This window comes from Hypanus sabinus, chromosome 26 (assembly GCF_030144855.1).
Source record: "Hypanus sabinus isolate sHypSab1 chromosome 26, sHypSab1.hap1, whole genome shotgun sequence".
NCBI classification, from domain to species: Eukaryota; Metazoa; Chordata; class Chondrichthyes; order Myliobatiformes; family Dasyatidae; genus Hypanus; species Hypanus sabinus.
The window spans coordinates 31,349,899-31,369,945 of record NC_082731.1 but is presented as its reverse complement, the minus strand read 5'-3'; the positions used below and the strand labels follow the sequence as shown (position 1 = coordinate 31,369,945).

The 20,047-nt window shown below is 57.2% G+C and overlaps 2 protein-coding genes across 5 annotated transcripts; one reads left to right on the top strand and one right to left on the bottom strand.

Annotated features, from left to right (window-relative positions):
* The first annotated feature begins 306 nt into the window (after nt 1-306).
* Nucleotides 307-13,865, top strand: LOC132381398 (low-density lipoprotein receptor-related protein 10-like). 3 transcript variants are annotated; one of them, XM_059950778.1, is made up of 7 exons: nt 308-785; nt 6,039-6,074; nt 6,471-6,603; nt 7,363-7,547; nt 7,789-8,737; nt 11,569-11,698; nt 13,159-13,865. In XM_059950778.1, exons 1-7 carry the CDS (start codon nt 746-748, stop codon nt 13,525-13,527), a joined length of 1,842 nt encoding a protein of 613 aa, XP_059806761.1. In that variant the 5' UTR covers nt 308-745; the 3' UTR covers nt 13,528-13,865. The 3 variants fall into 3 exon arrangements, with proteins under 3 accessions (XP_059806763.1, XP_059806761.1, XP_059806762.1); XM_059950779.1 differs by lacking the exon at nt 6,471-6,603; XM_059950780.1 differs by lacking the exons at nt 6,471-6,603; nt 7,363-7,547 and having other exon boundaries at nt 307-785.
* A 735-nt stretch (nt 13,866-14,600) lies between these two features.
* LOC132381399 (uncharacterized protein C14orf93-like) lies at nt 14,601-18,599 on the bottom strand. Of its 2 annotated transcripts, none has more exons than XM_059950782.1 (5): nt 18,217-18,599; nt 17,717-17,775; nt 17,411-17,520; nt 17,051-17,163; nt 14,601-16,508 (listed from the first exon to the last, which is right to left on the bottom strand). In XM_059950782.1, exons 1-5 carry the CDS (start codon nt 18,529-18,531, stop codon nt 16,167-16,169), a joined length of 939 nt encoding a protein of 312 aa, XP_059806765.1. In that variant the 5' UTR covers nt 18,532-18,599; the 3' UTR covers nt 14,601-16,166. The 2 variants fall into 2 exon arrangements, with proteins under 2 accessions (XP_059806765.1, XP_059806764.1); XM_059950781.1 differs by having other exon boundaries at nt 14,602-16,508; nt 17,717-17,778; nt 18,217-18,597.
* Between the last annotated feature and the right edge of the window lie 1,448 nt (nt 18,600-20,047).

The window sequence follows — 20,047 nt, the reverse complement described above, 5'->3', positions numbered from 1 at the left end:
TCCCCACTCCCTTTAAGGGACGCCGCCCCATTAAATGTGGCACAAACACGAAAACATCGGAACAACACACCCAACTTGAGTGCGTCACCGCGGGATTCCCTGTTGAGTGACGTCATCGCAACGTCTCCTCTATATGACGTCAGTGCGTTCCCCTCCCCCCTTTAAGTGACGGCAGCGTCAGAGACAAGCTCTTGAAGGGACATGCCCTGCCCTGAGGTGACGCTGAGCGGCGTGGTTGCATTGCCCTTTTAAGAAGCTCCCCTCCCCCTCCAGGACGCCGCGATCCCATTGGGCGGCTGCCTGTCAGCTGTGATACGGGTGGGCGGGGCCGTGTCAACGAGCAGGAAGTGGAGTGGTCGCGACCATCCAAACCTGAGGAAAGAGTGGAGGGAACTGGTAAAAGGAGAGAGAGTGTGTGAGTGAGTGAGTGAGCGAGGGGAGGTGTGAAGAAAGGAGAAGAAGTGAGGGACGCGGGATCCCTACCGACAGCGACTGCGATCACCAGGCACCCCCACCTGAACAAGGAAGTCAAAACTGAAAGTAAAGAGTCGACCGATACTCTCAAAACTTCCTCCAAACTTTCTCCGACAAACTTTTCTACCCAGAGCGGGCGTGGGAGAGCGGATCCACTCCCGGTCAAGCCTTCAGCGGGGAGAGGAGAGAGGGCCGTCATCATACGGCCGTTCCCCTGGGCAAGGAATGACACCCAGCTGAGGTCTGATCGGAATCGAACCCCGCAGCCAAGATGGGGGCAACGGGCCGAAGCCTGCTCCATCAGTGTATGGGTGAGGACTGAGCCTCACTCCTATGGAAGCTGGTGGGGGGGGGGGGGGGGAGGGTGAAGGAGGAGTGATAGGAGAGGAGAGGGCAATAAGGAGGGAGAGAGGTGGTCCAGAGAGCGAGGGGATATAAAGGGTTTAGACAGCGAGTAACAGATTCTCGGATGAGTTACAAGCTTGGATCTGATCCTGGAGTTCCAGGGGACTGTTGTAGATAGAATAGTTTCCCAGGAATATTTTACCGGCTGGGATTTCATTAGGGAGTCTGGGTGGTGTGTGGGGTGGGGTGGTGTTATATAGAGAAAACAGGTCCCAGGAGTGAATCTAATTCAGGGGCTGTGAGGATTATATATAAAATAGCAGTGTCCGGTGAATTTGTTACAGGCTGGGATCTAATCTCGGGGTTCCGTAGGGGCGATATATCTCCCGGGAGTGGGTTACAGGCTGGGATCTCATCCAGGGGTTCCGTAGGGGCGATATATCTCCCGGGAGTGGGTTACAGGCTGGAATCTAATTCAGGGGCTGTGAGGATTATATATAAAATAGCAGGCCCCGGTGAATTTGTTACAGGCTGGGAGCTGATCCAGAGGTTCCGTAGGGGCGAGAAATCTCCCGGGAGTGGGTTACAGGCTAGGATCTGATCCAGGGGTTCAGGGGGTTTATATATAGAATAACAGATCCCCAGAAGCCATTTATAGATTTACAGATCCCTGTGAGTGGGTGACAGGCTGGGATCTAATACAGGGGTTTTTAAATAGAGTAACAGATCCCCAGGAGTGGGTTCCAGGCTGGGATCTGATCCAGGGGTTCAGGGGGTTTATATATAGAATAACATATCCCCGGGAGTGGGTTACAGGCTGGTATCTGATCCAGGGGTTCAGGGGTTTATATACAGAATAACAGATCCCCAGGAGTGGGTTACAGGCTGGGATCTGATCCAAGGGTTCAGGGGGTTTATATATAGAGTAACAGATCCCTGGGAGTGGGTTACAGGTTGGGATCCAGAGTGGGATCCAGGGGTTGGGAGGGGGTTGTATATAGAATGACAGATCCCTGGGAATGAGTTACAGGCTGGGATCTGTTCCAGGGGTTCAGGGGGTTTATATATAGAATAACAGATCCCCGGGAGTGAGTTACAGGCTGGGATCTGATCCAGGGATTCAGGGGGTTTATATATAGAATAACAGATCCCCGGGAGTGGGTTACAGGCTGGGATCTGATTCAGGGGGTTTATATATAGAATAACAGATCCCCGGGAGTGGGTTACAGGCTAGGATCTGATCCCGGGGTTCAGGGGTTTATATATAGAATAACAGATCCCCGGGAGTGGGTTACAGGCTGGGATCTGATCCAGGGGTTCAGGGGTTTATATATAGAATAACAGATCCCCGCGAGTGGGTTACAGGCTGGGATCTGATCCAGGGGTTCAGGGGGTTTATATATAGAATAACAGATCCCCAGAAGCCATTTATAGATTTACAGATCCCTGTGAGTGGGTGACAGGCTGGGATCTAATACAGGGGTTTTTAAATAGAGTAACAGATCCCCAGGAGTGGGTTCCAGGCTGGTATCTGATCCAGGGGTTCAGGGGTTTATATACAGAATAACAGATCCCCAGGAGTGGGTTACAGGCTGGGATCTGATCCAAGGGTTCAGGGGGTTTATATATAGAGTAACAGATCCCTGGGAGTGGGTTACAGGCTGGGATCTGATCCCGGGGTTCAGGGGGTTTATATATAGAATAACAGATCCCCGGGAGTGGGTTACAGGTTGGGATCCAGAGTGGGATCCAGGGGTTGGGAGGGGGTTGTATATAGAATGACAGATCCCTGGGAATGAGTTACAGGCTGGGATCTGTTCCAGGGGTTCAGGGGGTTTATATATAGAATAACAGATCCCCGGGAGTGAGTTACAGGCTGGGATCTGATCCAGGGATTCAGGGGGTTTATATATAGAATAACAGATCCCCAGGAGTGGGTTACAGGCTGGGATCTGATCCAGGGGTTCAGGGGTTTATATATAGAATAACAGATCCCCGCGAGTGGGTTACAGGCTGGGATCTGATCCAGGGGTTCAGGGGGTTTATATATAGAATAACAGATCCCCAGAAGCCATTTATAGATTTACAGATCCCTGTGAGTGGGTGACAGGCTGGGATCTAATACAGGGGTTTTTAAATAGAGTAACAGATCCCCAGGAGTGGGTTCCAGGCTGGTATCTGATCCAGGGGTTCAGGGGTTTATATACAGAATAACAGATCCCCAGGAGTGGGTTACAGGCTGGGATCTGATCCAAGGGTTCAGGGGGTTTATATATAGAGTAACAGATCCCTGGGAGTGGGTTACAGGCTGGGATCTGATCCCGGGGTTCAGGGGGTTTATATATAGAATAACAGATCCCCGGGAGTGGGTTACAGGTTGGGATCCAGAGTGGGATCCAGGGGTTGGGAGGGGGTTGTATATAGAATGACAGATCCCTGGGAATGAGTTACAGGCTGGGATCTGTTCCAGGGGTTCAGGGGGTTTATATATAGAATAACAGATCCCCGGGAGTGAGTTACAGGCTGGGATCTGATCCAGGGATTCAGGGGGTTTATATATAGAATAACAGATCCCCAGGAGTGGGTTACAGGCTGGGATCTGATCCCGGGGTTCAGGGGGTTTATATATAGAATAAAAGATCCTGGGGAGTGGGTTACAGGCTGGGATCTGATCCAGGGGTTCACGGGGTTTATATATAGAATAACAGATCACCGGGAGTGGGTTACAGGCTGGGATCTGATAAAGGGGTTTATATATAGAATAACAGATCCCCGGGAGTGGGTTACAGGCTGGGATATGATAAAGGGGTTTATATATAGAATAACAGATCCCCGGGAGTGGGTTACAGGCTGGGATATGATAAAGGGGTTTATATATAGAATAACAGATCCCCGGGAGTGGGTTACAGGCTGGGATATGATCCAGGGGTTCAGGGGGTTTATATATAGAATAACAGATCCCCGGGAGTGGGTTACAGGCTGGGATCTGATCCCGGGGTTCAGGGGGTTTATATATAGAATAACAGATCCCCGGGAGTGAGTTACAGGCTGGGATCTGATCCAGGGATTCAGGGGGTTTATATATAGAATAACAGATCCCCGGGAGTGGGTTACAGGTTGGGATCCAGAGTGGGATCCAGGGGTTGGGAGGGGGTTGTATATAGAATGACAGATCCCTGGGAATGAGTTACAGGCTGGGATCTGTTCCAGGGGTTCAGGGGGTTTATATATAGAATAACAGATCCCCGGGAGTGAGTTACAGGCTGGGATCTGATCCAGGGATTCAGGGGGTTTATATATAGAATAACAGATCCCCAGGAGTGGGTTACAGGCTGGGATCTGATCCCGGGGTTCAGGGGGTTTATATATAGAATAAAAGATCCTGGGGAGTGGGTTACAGGCTGGGATCTGATCCAGGGGTTCACGGGGTTTATATATAGAATAACAGATCACCGGGAGTGGGTTACAGGCTGGGATCTGATAAAGGGGTTTATATATAGAATAACAGATCCCCGGGAGTGGGTTACAGGCTGGGATATGATAAAGGGGTTTATATATAGAATAACAGATCCCCGGGAGTGGGTTACAGGCTGGGATATGATAAAGGGGTTTATATATAGAATAACAGATCCCCGGGAGTGGGTTACAGGCTGGGATATGATCCAGGGGTTCAGGGGGTTTATATATAGAATAACAGATCCCCGGGAGTGGGTTACAGGCTGGGATCTGATCCAGGGGTTCAGGGGGTTTATATTTAGAATAACAGATCACCAGGAGTGGATTACAGGCTGGGATCTGATACAGGGGTTTATTTATAGAATAACAGATCCCCAGGAGTGGGTTACAGGCTGGGATCTGATCCAGGGGTTCAGGGGGTTTATATATAGAATAACAGATCCCCAGGAGTGGGTTACAGGCTGGGATCTGATCCAGGGGTTCAGGGGGTTTATATGTAGAATAACAGATCCCCGGGAGTGGGTTACAGGCTGGGATCTGATACAGGGGTTCAGGGGGTTTATATTTAGAATAACAGATCCCCGGGAGTGGGTTACAGGCTGGGATATGATCCAGGGGTTCACGGGGTTTATATATAGAATAACAGATCACCGGGAGTGGGTTACAGGCTGGGATCTGATAAAGGGGTTTATATATAGAATAACAGATCCCCGGGAGTGGGTTACAGGCTGGGATATGATAAAGGGGTTTATATATAGAATAACAGATCCCCGGGAGTGGGTTACAGGCTGGGATATGATAAAGGGGTTTATATATAGAATAACAGATCCCCGGGAGTGGGTTACAGGCTGGGATCTGATCCAGGGGTTCAGGGGGTTTATATTTAGAATAACAGATCACCAGGAGTGGATTACAGGCTGGGATCTGATACAGGGGTTTATTTATAGAATAACAGATCCCCAGGAGTGGGTTACAGGCTGGGATCTGATCCAGGGGTTCAGGGGGTTTATATATAGAATAACAGATCCCCAGGAGTGGGTTACAGGCTGGGATCTGATCCAGGGGTTCAGGGGGTTTATATTTAGAATAACAGATCCCCGGGAGTGGGTTACAGGCTGGGATATGATCCAGGGGTTCAGGGGGTTTATATATAGAATAACAGATCCCCGGGAGTGGGTTACAGGCTGGGATCTGATCCAGGGGTTCAGGGGGTTTATATTTAGAATAACAGATCACCAGGAGTGGATTACAGGCTGGGATCTGATACAGGGGTTTATTTATAGAATAACAGATCCCCAGGAGTGGGTTACAGGCTGGGATCTGATCCAGGGGTTCAGGGGGTTTATATATAGAATAACAGATCCCCAGGAGTGGGTTACAGGCTGGGATCTGATCCAGGGGTTCAGGGGGTTTATATGTAGAATAACAGATCCCCGGGAGTGGGTTACAGGCTGGGATCTGATACAGGGGTTCAGGGGGTTTATATTTAGAATAACAGATCCCCGGGAGTGGGTTACAGGCTGGGATATGATCCAGGGGTTCACGGGGTTTATATATAGAATAACAGATCACCGGGAGTGGGTTACAGGCTGGGATCTGATAAAGGGGTTTATATATAGAATAACAGATCCCCGGGAGTGGGTTACAGGCTGGGATCTGATAAAGGGGTTTATATATAGAATAACAGATCCCCGGGAGTGGGATCCAGGCTGGGATCTACTCACATTACTGATCTCCTCTCTCTCTATTTCCTTGTCTCTCAGTGCTGCTCCTGGTCCCGGCTTCTGTCCTTTGTGCAGGTGAGTTTCTCAGGAATTCTGTGCTGGTTTTCTGGCCTTCGAGGCGAGGTTAATGAGGCCTGCAGTGTGCAGAGACAAACCAGCGCACAGCAAAGAGGAGGAGTTCGGGCGGTGGGGAGAGAGGTGTGTGGTTAAACCGGAGACTGAGAGGGTTGGGTAGGACTGGGTGATGGAGTCACTGGGGTCCGCGTCAATCCAGCCTGGTCACAGCCAACCAAACATCTCCCTCGTTTCCCTCCCCTCTCCCCTTCCAACCCCAATTTGTTCTCCCCTTTATCCTTCTCCTCTCTAACCCCCATCATGCTCCCTCTCTCTTGCCCCCCTCCCCCTCACCCTCCTTCTCCACCACAACTCACATTGCCCTTTTTCTACACCCTGACGCTGCCCCCACGTCAGGATGTACAGGCCCTGACCGACGGACCTCACCCAGCGGGCGGATCCGCGCCCCCACCCTGCCCGAATACTGGAATCAGACTGTTCTCTGCTCCTGGATTATTGAGGCCTCGCCCACGGAGAGAGTCACCCTCAGGTCAGACTGATAGGGGAGGGAGGGGTGTAGGAGAGAGTCACCCTCAGGTCAGACTGATAGGGGAGGGAGGGGTGTAGGAGAGAGTCACCCTCAGGTCAGACTGATAGGGGAGGGAGGGGTGTAGGAGGGAGTCACCCTCAGGTCAGACTGATAGGGGAGGGAGGGGTGTCAGAGATGAAATGAGGGGCTGGAGTGAGTCACGGGGCAGGGAGGGGTATAGGGAAAGGAAGGGGGCCACAGAGACAGGGAGGTTGAAGAGGGAGGGGATTGATGGCCACAGAGTCGGAGGTGGTCAGGGAGCCACAGAGGGGTGTAGAGGGATGGAGGGGTTCACAGAGACTGATAGTGAAGGGAGGGGTCATGGAGACAGGAGGGGTGTAGGAGAGGGTGGGGGTCACAGAGCAGGGCCGAGGAGGGCACAGAGAAGGGGTGTTGCAGAGGAGTGAGGGGGTTAGGGATGGGGAGGGATGTAGGGGACGGTGGGGGGCTCTGAGACGGGGAGGGGTGCAGGCGAGGGAGGGGGACACAGAGATGAGGAGGGAGGTGTCATGGAGAGGGGTGGGGAAAAGGGGAGGGAGGGGTCACGGAGATGGGGAGAGATGTAGGAGAGGGAGGGGGTCACGAAGAGATGTGGGTGTAAATGAGGGAGATGGTTAGAGAGAAGGAGCGGGTAGAAGGGCGGGAGGGGTACTCAGGTCGGAGTGTGCAACCTGAAAGATTGAAGGGGTGACTATTTGACTCTCCGCGTGTTCCCTTCAGATTCCTGAGCTTTCGCCTGCCCTGCTTCATGGGTTCGCTGAAAGTGGGCCGGTCCAGCGGGGAGCCCAAGGAGTTGTGCGGGACTGTCCGCCCGCCCAACCTCACCTTCGCTGGGGGCTCTGTCTCCATCTCCTTCCAGTCCAGATACGTGTCCCGACAAGCGTTCCGGCTCTCGTACACCAAAGGTACGGATGAAGGAGGGCGGGCGTGGGAAGAGCGAGAAGAAGGGTAGGGAGGTTTGTGGGGCGTGGAGGGGAGTGTTGGGCAAGGTTGAGGGAGGGAAGTGGGAGATAGGCGGAAGGAACGAGGTGGTTAGAGAGAACCAGGGGATGGGAGGGACAGGGACAGCCAAGAACTCAGAGAGGGATAAGGGGCGAACAGTGTGGGGATACGATCCCTGACCTACCCCGCTCTTTCTCTTTACAGAATCCCTCTGCCCTCTATGCCCACATGGGGAGTGCTCCCTGGACACGGTGCCCTGCTCTTCCCTCTCCACCCCTGCTCTTTCCTCCTACATCTCCCAACCCCCTGCACCCTGCCTCCAGCGCCGCCACCATTCCTTTTGGGGTTCGGTGCGCTCCCCGGACCTGGACGCGCCGCTCCCCCGCGCCCCTCTCCTGTGCTGCTGGCTGCTAGAAACGGGGGACCCGCGGCAGCTGGAGCTGAGCCTAGAGCTGCGGCTGGCCGAGGGAGACCGGCTGGAGGTGCGGCCGGGTTCAGAGGGCCGGATCGGGGACCAGGTCCCGCCGCTGGCCGTCTTCTTCGGACCTCCGGGCGGAGAACAGGAGTCTGTCGCCCGCACCTTACTGGTCCCCGCGGGCTCCGCCCATCTCAGCTACAGCTCTGCCGGTGGCTGGAGCTCCGGCGGCTTCGCCGCCTCGTTCCGTGCGCACGGCTACTGCCCCCCGCCCCTGATCCCGTGCCGGGACGGCGGATCTCCCACCTGCTTCTCCCCGCAGCAGCGCTGCGACAGCCGCTGGGACTGCGAGCAGGGTGCCGACGAGAGCGGTTGCCCCCGCTGCCCGGCAGGCTTGTTCCCGTGTGGCGTTGGCGCAGGCCCATGCTACCGAGCCTCGGACCGCTGTAACTACCAGGCGGCGTGCCCGAACGCGGCGGACGAGCGCGACTGCAGCTGGTGCCAGTCTGGAAACTTTCGTTGCGGAGACGGGCGCTGCATCTTCGAGAGCTGGGTTTGCGACGGCCAGCGGGACTGCACAGACGGCAGCGACGAGAGCGGGTGCTCTGCCATCGGCCGGCCGCTGCCCCGCAAGGTCACCACGGCGGCGGCGCTCGGCAGCCTGGTTTGCGGGCTGCTGATGGTGGTGGCGCTCGGATGCACCTGCAAACTCTACCGGCTCAGGAGCAGAGAGTACAGGTGAGGGGGGGGGGGGGGGTCTTCACTCTGTGTCTGACCCTGGGTGAGTGTGGAGAGAGATTCACTCTGTGTCTGACCCCGGGAGTGTGTGATGGGACGGTGTGGAGGGAGATTCACTCTGTGTCTGACCCCGGGAGTGTGTGATGGGACGGTGTGGAGGGAGTTTCACTCTGTGTCTGACCCCGGGAGTGTGTGATGGGACGGTGTGGAGGGAGATTCACTCTGTGTCTGACCCCGGGAGTGTGTGATGGGACGGTGTGGGGGGAGATTCACTCTGTGTCTGACCCCGGGAGTGTGTGATGGGACGGTGTGGAGGGAGATTCACTCTGTGTCTGACCCCGGGAGTGTGTGATGGGAGTGTGTAATGGGACGGTGTGGAGGGAGTTTCATTCTGTGTCTGACCCGGGAGTGTGTGATGGGACGGTGTAGAGGGAGATTCACTCTGTGTCTGACCCCGGGAGTGTGTGATGGGAGTGTGTAATGGGACGGTGTGGAGGGAGATTCACTCTGTGTCTGACCCAGGGAGTGTGCGATGGGACGGTGTGGAGGGAGTTTCACTGTGTGTCTGACCCCGGGAGTGTGTGATGGGACGGTGTGGAGGGAGTGTGCCTGACCCCAGGAGTGTGTGATGGGACGGCGTGGAGGGAGATTCACTCTGTGTCTGACCCCGGGAGTGTGTAATGGGACGGTGTGGAGGGAGTTTCATTCTGTGTCTGACCCGGGAGTGTGTGATGGGACGGTGTAGAGGGAGATTCACTCTGTGTCTGACCCCGGGAGTGTGTGATGGGAGTGTGTAATGGGACGGTGTGGAGGGAGATTCACTCTGTGTCTGACCCAGGGAGTGTGCGATGGGACGGTGTGGAGGGAGTTTCACTGTGTGTCTGACCCCGGGAGTGTGTGATGGGACGGTGTGGAGGGAGATTCACTCTGTGTCTGACCCCGGGAGTGTGTGATGGGACGGTGTGGGGGGAGATTCACTCTGTGTCTGACCCCGGGAGTGTGTGATGGGACGGTGTGGAGGGAGATTCACTCTGTGTCTGACCCCGGGAGTGTGTGATGGGAGTGTGTAATGGGACGGTGTGGAGGGAGTTTCATTCTGTGTCTGACCCGGGAGTGTGTGATGGGACGGTGTAGAGGGAGATTCACTCTGTGTCTGACCCCGGGAGTGTGTGATGGGAGTGTGTAATGGGACGGTGTGGAGGGAGATTCACTCTGTGTCTGACCCAGGGAGTGTGCGATGGGACGGTGTGGAGGGAGTTTCACTGTGTGTCTGACCCCGGGAGTGTGTGATGGGACGGTGTGGAGGGAGTGTGCCTGACCCCAGGAGTGTGTGATGGGACGGCGTGGAGGGAGATTCACTCTGTGTCTGACCCCGGGAGTGTGTAATGGGACGGTGTGGAGGGAGTTTCATTCTGTGTCTGACCCGGGAGTGTGTGATGGGACGGTGTAGAGGGAGATTCACTCTGTGTCTGACCCCGGGAGTGTGTGATGGGAGTGTGTAATGGGACGGTGTGGAGGGAGATTCACTCTGTGTCTGACCCAGGGAGTGTGCGATGGGACGGTGTGGAGGGAGTTTCACTGTGTGTCTGACCCCGGGAGTGTGTGATGGGACGGTGTGGAGGGAGTGTGCCTGACCCCAGGAGTGTGTGATGGGACGGCGTGGAGGGAGATTCACTCTGTGTCTGACCCCGGGAGTGTGTAATGGGACGGTGTGGAGGGAGTTTCACTCTGTGTCTGACCCCGGCAGTGTGTAATGGGACGGTGTGGAGTGAGTTTCACTCTGTGTATGGCTCCGGGAGTGTGTGATGGGACAGTGTGGGGAGTGTGTGATGGGATGGTGTGGGGAGTGTGTGACGGGACGGTGTGGGGAGTGTGTAATGGGATGGTGTGGGGAGTGTGTGATGGGTTGGTGTTTGTGACAGGACGGTGTGGAGAGTGTGTGATGGGATGGTGTGTGTGACGGGACAGTGTGGGGAGTGTTTGATGGGACGGTGTGGGGAGTGTGTGACGGGACGGTGTGGGGAGTGTGTGACGGGATGGTGTGGGGAGTGTGTGACGGGATGGTGTGGGGAGTGTGTGATGGGATGGTGTGGGGAGTGTGTGATGGGATGGTGTGTGTGACAGGACGGTGTGGGGAGTGTGTGATGGGACGGTGTGGGGAGTGTGTGATGGGATAGTGTGGGGAGTGTTTGATGGGACGGTGTGGGGAGTGTGTGATGGGACGGTGTGGGGTGTGTTTGATGGGACGGTGTGGGGAGTGTGTGATGGGTTGGTGTGTGTGATGGGACAGTGTGGGGAATGTTTGATGGGATGTTGTGGGGAGTGTGTGATGGGACGGTGTGGGGTGTGTTTGATGGGACCGTGTGGGGTGTGTTTGATGGGACCGTGTGGGGAGTGTGTGATGGGTTGGTGTGTGTGACGGGACAGTGTGGGGAGTGTGTGATGGGACGGTGTGGGGAGTGTTTGATGGGACCGTGTGGGGAGTGTGTGATGGGACGGTGTGGGGAGTGTTTGATGGGACCGTGTGGGGAGTGTGTGATGGGACGGTGTGGGGAGTGTGTGAAGGGACGGTGTGGGGAGTGTGTGATGGGACGGTGTGGGGAGTGTGTGATGGGACGGTGTGGGGAGTGTGTGATGGGATGATGTGTGTGACAAGACGGTGTGGGGAGTGTGTGATGGGACGGTGTGGGGAGTGTGTGATGGGACGGTGTGGGGAGTGTGTGACGGGACGGTGTGGGGAGTGTGTGACCGGACGGTGTGGGGAGTGTGTGACAAGACGGTGTGGGGGAAGCTCAGTCCGTGCATGACTCAGATTGGTTTCGACCCCGCAGCCTGCTGACGCCCCTCGCTCAGATAGAAGCCGAGATTATCCATCAACGCGCCCCTCCTTCCTACGGCCAATTGATCGCGGAAGGGTCCATTCCGCCTGTTGAGGACTTTCCAACGGACAACCCCAACGACGTGAGTCCACGGGTCCTGGTCGGGGAAGGTTCGGGTTCCGCTGATTCTCATTGGCTTTGCTTCGCCGTTTGTACAGTTTTGCCCAATTTGCGATCCGGTTCGTCCCCAGGTTTTGGCCCCGGTAGGTTCAGTGTTACCCCGGTGTTGCCCCGGTTTTGGAGTCGCACCCGAGGCTGCTGCGCGGGAACGCAAGGCCGCTGGCGAAACTCAGTGGGTCGGGCACAGGTGGCGGAGCGAGGGCTCCATCGCTGTCTCCCCTCTCCCGATGAAGGGTCCCGACCTGAAACGCCGACAGTTCCTCCGCCCTCTCCAACAAACTCTGCTCGGCCCCTTTGAGCCCCTCCATTTTCCGGGAGCCGCTCCTCTGCGTCCCGCGTGTCGCGTGGTGCCCCTGTTCGGCCGTCGTTTTGCCCAGTTGCTGAAGTGGAGGGTCTGGACGGCCGTCGATCAGCGTGAGGGTGGAGTATCGCATACAGTTTGGTCACGCTTTTGAGGAGCCGGAAGAGATTTGTAAGCGTGCTGCCGAGATTGTGGGTGTGACTCGTCACGCTGGATCTGTAATGCCTGGAGCGCAGGAGAATGGGGAGGGGTGAGTTCGTTAGAGGGTTTATAAGAATTGAGGGTCATGATAAGCTTTACCCAGGGCGGGGGAGTCACAAAATAGAGGGCACTAATAAAGGCGAGAGGGTTGTAAATACACCTGGGATGTAAGCTTTACACAGAGGACAGTGAGCATCTCGAATGAGCCGGCGGTAGGAAGTGGTCGAGGCGGGGACGTCGCATCTTTTAAGAGGCATTGGATAGATACATGACTGGGAGCGTCTTCGAGGGTTACGGCCGTGGGCCAAATGCGGGCATCTGAGACTAGCAGGAAGGATGCTGTGGTCGGTTTAAGTCCAGTTTTGCCCCGGATTTGTCCCAGGGTGCCCGCTCGCCAACCCACCAGGTACCGTATTTTGGAAAGTTCAGTCCGGGCCAGTATTCTCACAGCAGGGTCCTGGCAGGATTACCAGGAGTGGGGTCACAAGTAGAAGGGGCGTTGAATATGGCGTTTGGCGCCTTTGCGCTCCGCCTGGGCACTGATCACGGGAGCTGGGGGCACTCGGAGTACTCTCTCCAATTCTGGTTGCCTTGCTACCGGAGATGACCAAGACAGTTGGAAAGTTCAGGGATGTTGCTGGGATTCCAGGATCTGCGTTTCGGGGAGAGGCGGGACGTTGGGGACTGAGGTCAGTGTCCGCCGCCTGTTTCCCAGGGTGGGGAATCAAGCAGAGGGGAGAGAGGGGCAGCCAGAAGGTATTGAAAGGATCTGCTGGAGGCACATTAACGCCATTTAAAACACAGCAATAGTTGTAAATGTGATGAACGCCAGTAGAGGCGGCGGGGGTCGGGGGGGCGGTGGTGATGGTGAGTTTTGCGCTGTATCTCTTAATAAACCCCTCTCTCCCGCCTTCTCCCAGGTCTCGGTGCTGGGGAACCTGCGCTCGATGATACACCTTCTGCGGCACAGGCCCGACCAGACACGGCGACGGCGCAGATACCGGACCGCGCGCCGCTTCCTCCGCCGGCTGCGACGCTCCCGCCTCGGCGGCCTCTTCATGCGCTACCGGAGCGTCCCCCGAACCCCGGCGGCCTCCGCCGCCGCTGAACCCGCTCCTGCGGACACTGACCCCAATCCCCCGGAGACCACCCTTCCCAAAGCCGGCCTCCCCCGGGACACCTCTTCCCCCTTCCCGGCCGCTGCGGACTCCCTCGGCCTCCCCCTCCTGCCCCTGCCCACTACCGAGTGGAGGCAGGGCGAGGAGGACCACCTCCCGTTGATATTGTGAGGGGTGGGTATTGTGACGCTCAGGTTCCTCAGTCCCTCCCTGAGGGATGATGAACCTCCACATTCCCTCCAACCTCTTCTCACTCTGACCCCCATACCCCTTCCCCTCTCTCAGCCTCCTTTCTCCCCCACTCGCCTCCACCATAACCTCAACTCCCACTCTCCCCACTTCTTCCTGTCTTTCACTCACAAACTCCGGTCTTTCTCCGGCAACCCGTCCCCCTTGCCCCAGCCCACCCCTCGTGTTGGACGGCGTGGGCGGTGGTGGGTTCAGGCGCGCGTTTCTCGTCGGGTGGCCTGCACGATAAGTTGTGAAAGTAAACCTTGTAATTGATCTGTCGCATGTCTCTTTGTGCGCGTGTCCGTGTCTGCGTGCGCGCGTGGCCGTGCCAAACGCCCCCGCCTCCGCCACGCCGGTGCCCGAGCACCCTCTCCTGCCACACCGCCCCGCTGGGGACGGTACACGGACAGAGAGGAGCTGACGCGGTAAGAGAGACACACACACGCACCACGGGAAGAGGGGTGAACACAAGAGATCCTACAGGCTGGAAATCCAGAGTAACACGCACACAAAATGCTGGAGGAACTCGGGAGGTCAGGCAGCGTCTATGGAGGGGAATAAATAGCCGACGTTTCGGGCCGAGACCCTTGCTTGAGCTGCTGCGTCTGTGCTGTAGAGGGAGGGAGGGAGGGAGGGAGGGAGGGAGGAAGAGAGAGGAAGACAGACAGGGCGAGATAAAGAGGCAGAGAGGAAACACAGACACACAGTGATTGACCAAAATAGCTGCGCTTAAGTGCGCACCCTCAGACACACAACTCCACTCTCTCACGCAGACGCCTTCTCTTCTGCGTGGCAGGTGTCCGCGGATTTGCAAGCTCCATGTAGACCCACGGTCCCGGACAGACGTGCGTGTGCTTTCTCGCCGTGGGGAGCCCTGGAGCGCAGGCGCAAGCAAAGCGCGCACTCGCACTGTCTCAACACCCACACACAAGCACAGGGGGTGGTGGCGATTCCTGGACAACGCTTCACTTCCTGACGCGGGGTGGAGGAGGAGGAGGGGGTGGGAGCTGAGTATCGGGAGAGCAGCTGAGGGGTTGGGGGAAGTGTGCCCATAAGAGCTAGGAACAGAATTATGCCATTCGGCCCTTCTAGTCCGCGCCGCCATTCCATTACGGCTGATTTATTAGCCATAACTTTTGACTTACTTATTAATTAACTTATCAACCTCCGCGTTAAATATACCCGAATGTCAGAGCAGCCAACTATGACAATGGATGCCATAGATCACCACTCTCTGGCTAAATAAATTCCTCCTCATTTCTTTTAAGTGGACGTTCCTCAATTTTAAGACTGTGCCCTCTGCTCCTGGACTCCCGACATCAGCTCTATCTCAGCCTTTCCGTGTCCAGTCCAGAAACAGCTCCCTCTTCTGAACTCCAAGACATTCAACGTTAACCCTTTAACTCCCGGTTTCATTCTCACAAATCTCCAAACCGTCTCCCCGTGCGACACACCCTTCCTTGGACAACACTCCCGGCGCAGTCCGACCAATACCTCAGCGTTACCTCCGCTTTTATATTCTGCTCCTTCTCGAACTGAATGCTAACATTGCATTTGCCTTCCTTACCACCTTCTCAACCCTCAAGTTAACCCCTGGGGAGTCCTGGACGGAGTGGAGTAGAGGGGTAACACTTCCTCTAAGGTTTTTTTCCACTGTGTGGACCAACCATACGCTGAGCGGGAAATCTTTACAAGGCCTGAAAGTAGTGCCGCACTTTTAAAGTTTATTTTGCTCTAACAATATTCATTTAAAATTACCTATAATATCGTGTTTTTCTTTTGAAAGATTGCTTATCCCAAAGAAAAATTAGTATACTGAATTTTCCCACATTAAACCACAACTCACCGAACAAGTGAACGATGCCAGGCAGTCAGTCGATGCTGGGCATTCGACTAGATGGCGTCGGTGTTCAGCGGGCTGATGGTTTATTAACGATGAGGTCCCGACTCCCATTCTGTGTTTATTGTTAAAATTTGTAACAGTGTTGTAACTTGAAACATGGATAATGTAAATCTCTGAAGCTCTAAAATTTTCCAAAGAAAAGGCCATGGTACATTTATTATTTAGAAAAATTAAGGATTATATTCATTGGCACATAATTAATTACAGAGTACTTCACAATTCAGTATTAACATGGATTTCAAAATTATATTAGCGGAATTTCAAAATTATATTAACATTATACAAAAGAAAATTCCAGTTGCGCACAACAAAGGGTATGTGCGCGGGAGGATTTCAGTCACTGAGAGACCGCGTGGCTTCGAGGGAAAGGGGGTGGGGAGTGGTGGTTTAGGTGGGAGCTGGGATTGAGACTCAATGCGCACAATGCATTCCATATGGGAGCCACCCCACCCCCCCTGCACCCTTCCCCATCCTCAGTGGTCCCCGATTCCATGATCCCTCCCTGCCTTTCTAAGGGCTTCTCCCCGTTTCAATGACCCCTCCCTCCCCATCTCCGTGACACACTTCCTTCACTACACACTCTACGTCTCCGCTTCTCGCATTCGTCTTCCTCACCAGAGACTTGGGAGAGATGAGGACCCCCCCCCCCCCCCCACCACTCTCCAGCTCCCGGTATTCACTCATCTCCCTCCACCTTCACCTGGATGCAGGGCGGCCTCCCTTCGGCCTGGGGGGGGAGTGGGAGTGGGAAGTTCAAAGGGAGGGGCAGGGAGGGCAGGCGATCGGAGGGGGGGCCCACCAGTCGGTTGGGCCGCAGGCCGTGCCGGGAGCTGGCGTCCAGCCGCCGACAGAGGTCAGTGAGCTGGGGCGAGCGGAAGCGGGGGCTGCGGGCGACCCAGACGCCCGGCTCCAGCGGGCTGTCCTCCTCGTCCGACATCAGCTCCTCGCTGGCCCCCTCCCACAGCTGCTGGTCCTCCAGGCTGAACAAGCGCACCATGGCCGCCCGAGAGGCAAACAGCTGTGGGGGAGCGGAGTGGAAAAGAGAGAGGGAGGGGGAGGGGAGGAGATGAGGGGGATAGAGGGAGGGAGAAATGGAGAGAGAGAGAGAGAGAGTTGAGTCGAGTCAGGGAGAAGGCCGACAATCCTCACCCCTTCCCGTTCACTCCCGACAGGTCCCCTCCCCTTCGGGACTCACACCGTCCGCGCCCACACGGGACCCCTGCTCCCCTCCCCCTCTCTCCCAAAGACGGCTCTCCGGTCGGGACCCCTCCCCTTCGGGACTCACACCGTCCGCGCCCACACGGGACCCCTGCTCCCCTCCCCCTCTCTCCCAAAGACGGCTCTCCGGTCGGGACCCCTCCCCTTCGGGACTCACACCGTCCGCGCCCACACGGGACCCCTGCTCCCCTCCCCCTCTCTCCCAAAGACGGCTCTCCGGTCGGGACCCCTCCCCTTCGGGACTCACACCGTCCGCGCCCACACGGGACCCCTGCTCCCCTCCCCCTCTCTCCCAAAGACGGCACTCCGGTCGGGACGCTGCCCCTGACCCTGGGAACTCACCCGGTACCTCCGGCTCCGCAGTTTCTTCTCCTCGCGCTCCTTCAGGCTTCTGTGGGGGTTCATGGCGTTGCGGTACTCTCGCCTCTTGGTGAGGAAATAGGCGACACAGGCACCTGGCGGGACCCGAGGGATAGTCAGGCATCTCCACCTCCCGCACCCTCACCCCCCACCCACATCCGACACGTCCCTTCGGAGCCGAGCAACGCGAAACGGGGGCCTGCGGCACAGCTGGATCTCCCCAAACGTCCGGTGGCCAAAGGGAGCGGAGAGATGGAGAAGGGTCAGTGCGGGTGGGGGTACCGAGGGTGTGCGGAAAGCAGCCTCTCTGTCGACGTTGGGGGGTCGCAGCCGGCGGCCTACCTTTCAGCTCCTTGTCGGTGTAGGGCCGGGGGTGCGGGCTGGCCGACAGCTGCCGTTTCAACCTCTCCAGCAAGAACTTCACCACCCCCATGTTCCAGGCTGACTTGATGCTGCCTCGGAGGAAGAGGAGGAGGGGTGGGGGGGGGTCAGATGTGAGAGAGGGTGGGGAAACAGGTCCCACCAGTTACCCCACCCCCTCTCCCCAATCCACACAGCCCCTTCGCCCAGCCACCTCACCCCCACTCTTCCGCCTGTCCCCCACTCCTACCCCTTTCTCTCATTCCCCCCCTCGTGGCGCAGACTCACCTCTCTGCCCCGTTGAACCTCCTGTCATTGGACACGTGGTTGTGGACACTGTGGACCATCTTCTGCAGGATGGTGGGGTGGGGGGGGGGAAAGAGACTGAGACCTGGTGTTACAACCCCATTCCACTCCCTCCACACCCCATAACTCTCCCCGTCCCCCTCCCATTCCCACTAACCATGATGCACCTCTCTCTGCCACTGCCCTCCTCCCCTCCCTCCACCTCAGTCACCCTCCCCTAACCCACCCTTCTTCCATCTAACACCTACCCTTCCCTCCTCCTCTTCATTGACCCAGCTACACTCCCCAGCCTCCTGCTCATACCCCTCCACCTCCTCAGTACCCCGTCCCTCCCGCCCTTCCTCATCTCCACAACTCACTCCCCGCACCCACCTTCCTGCATGGCATCCTCCCCTTCCCCCCACCCCATCCATTCCCTACCCCCCTTCCCATCCCCTATCCTCTCCTTCTGCAACCCTCACAAATACCCGTGGGACACTCACCGAGAGCACCACGTCACGCTTGCGCCGGCTGGTCCTCGCTCCGTTGCGCCGAGTCGCCGTGCCAGGGCCAGGCTCGGAGCTCCCCAGCCCTCCACCCGTTGGCAGGAGGGCCGGGGCACTCGGATCCTCCGAGGCCAGGCCTACGTCCGGCTCCTCCCGGCCTTCCGGCCCCAGGGCAGGGGGACACAGACTGACTGGGACAGGGGGTGAGGGCGAGGGGGAGACCCTCACCACCCTGCAAGGCCCCGGGCCCCAGTGTTCACACACCTGTCCGGGAGGCAAACCAGCCTTCAGACGCAGGCCACAGGCCACCATTGTATGGTCACTTTATAGGGTGGGTCCATGGAAAGGGTTTGTGTGTGTGTGAGAGAGAGAGAGAGGGGGGAGAGAGAGGGGGGGAGAGAGAGAGGGGGGGAGGGGGGGGAGAGGGGGGGAGAGAGAGGGGGGGAGAGAGAGGGGGGGAGAGAGGGGGGGAGAGAGAGGGGGGAGAGAGAGGGGGGAGAGAGGGGGGAGAGAGAGGGGGGAGAGAGGGGGGGAGAGAGGGGGGGAGAGAGAGAGGGGGGAGAGAGAGGGGGGAGAGAGAGAGGGGGAGAGAGAGGGGGGAGAGAGAGGGGGGGAGAGAGAGGGGGGGAGAGAGAGGGGGGAGAGAGAGGGGGGAGAGAGAGGGGGAGAGAGAGGGGGGAGAGAGAGGGGGGAGAGAGAGGGGGGAGAGAGGGGGGGAGAGAGAGGGGGGAGAGAGAGGGGGGAGAGAGAGGGGGGAGAGAGAGGGGGGAGAGAGAGGGGGGAGAGAGAGGGGGGGAGAGAGAGGGGGGGAGAGAGAGGGGGGGAGAGAGAGGGGGGAGAGAGAGGGGGGAAGAGAGAGGGGGGGAGGGGGGGAGAGAGAGGGGGGGAGAGAGAGGGGGAGAGAGAGGGGGAGAGAGAGGGGGGAGAGAGAGGGGGGAGAGAGGGGGGAGAGAGAGGGGGGAGAGAGAGGGGGGAGAGAGAGGGGGAAGAGAGAGGGGGGGAGGGGGGGAGAGAGAGGGGGGGAGAGAGAGGGGGGAGAGAGAGGGGGGGAGAGAGAGGGGGGGAGAGAGAGGGGGGGAGAGAGAGGGGGGAGAGAGAGGGGGGAGAGAGAGGGGGGAGAGAGAGGGGGGAGAGAGAGGGGGGAGAGAGAGGGGGGAGAGGGGGGAGAGAGGGGGGAGAGAGAGGGGGGAGAGAGAGGGGGGGAGAGAGAGGGGGGAGAGAGAGGGGGGAGAGGGGGGAGAGAGGGGGGAGAGAGAGGGGGGAGAGAGAGGGGGGAGAGAGAGGGGGGAGAGAGAGGGGGGAGAGAGAGGGGGGGAGAGAGAGGGGGGAGAGAGAGGGGGGAGAGAGAGGGGGGGAGAGAGAGGGGGGGGAGAGAGGGGGGGAGAGAGAGGGGGGAAGAGAGAAAGACCTATGTACTGTGTGAGAGAGATAGGGAGAGAGAGAGAGAGATGTACTGTGTGTGTGAGAGAGAGAGATTCTCTCTTCACTATTGTTGTGTGAACCTGCATGTCTCTGCATGTGTGTGTGAGAGAGAGAGAGACATCTTCACTCTGTGTCAATGGATTAGATATTTGCACTGTGTATGCATGTCCCAGTGAGACACTGTGTTTGGCAGACAGTGAGGGGCGAGACAAGTTCATGTTTGTGTGCATCTCCCTGTGTATATTTTTTGCTGTGCATGAGAGAATATTTGTGTGTTTGTGAGACATGCTCTGCTTGCGTGTGCACATGTGTGTGCACTCACATGAGTGAAACCATGTCTGCGAGACAGACTAGGACAAGCCACTAGGTGCTTGCGGAGACTGAGACAATGGTGGTGTTTATGACG

What these genes read in the sequence shown, in the direction of transcription:
- LOC132381399 (XM_059950781.1), bottom strand. Translation starts at nt 18,531, where the DNA reads ATGGTGGCCTGTGGCCTGCGTCTGAAGGCTGGTTTGCCTCCCGGACAG. An exon ending in CACCGACAAGGAGCTGAAAG is followed by an intron (nt 17,164 to 17,410) that starts GTAGGCCGCCGG and finishes GGGTCCCGCCAG; the next exon opens with GTGCCTGTGTCGCCTATTTC. An exon ending in TGCGGAGCCGGAGGTACCGG is followed by an intron (nt 16,509 to 17,050) that starts GTGAGTTCCCAG and finishes GCTCCCCCACAG; the next exon opens with CTGTTTGCCTCTCGGGCGGC.
- LOC132381398 (XM_059950778.1), top strand. Translation starts at nt 746, where the DNA reads ATGGGGGCAACGGGCCGAAGCCTGCTCCATCAGTGTATGG. An exon ending in GGCTTCTGTCCTTTGTGCAG is followed by an intron (nt 6,075 to 6,470) that starts GTGAGTTTCTCA and finishes CCCCCACGTCAG; the next exon opens with GATGTACAGGCCCTGACCGA. An exon ending in CCGGCTCTCGTACACCAAAG is followed by an intron (nt 7,548 to 7,788) that starts GTACGGATGAAG and finishes TTCTCTTTACAG; the next exon opens with AATCCCTCTGCCCTCTATGC.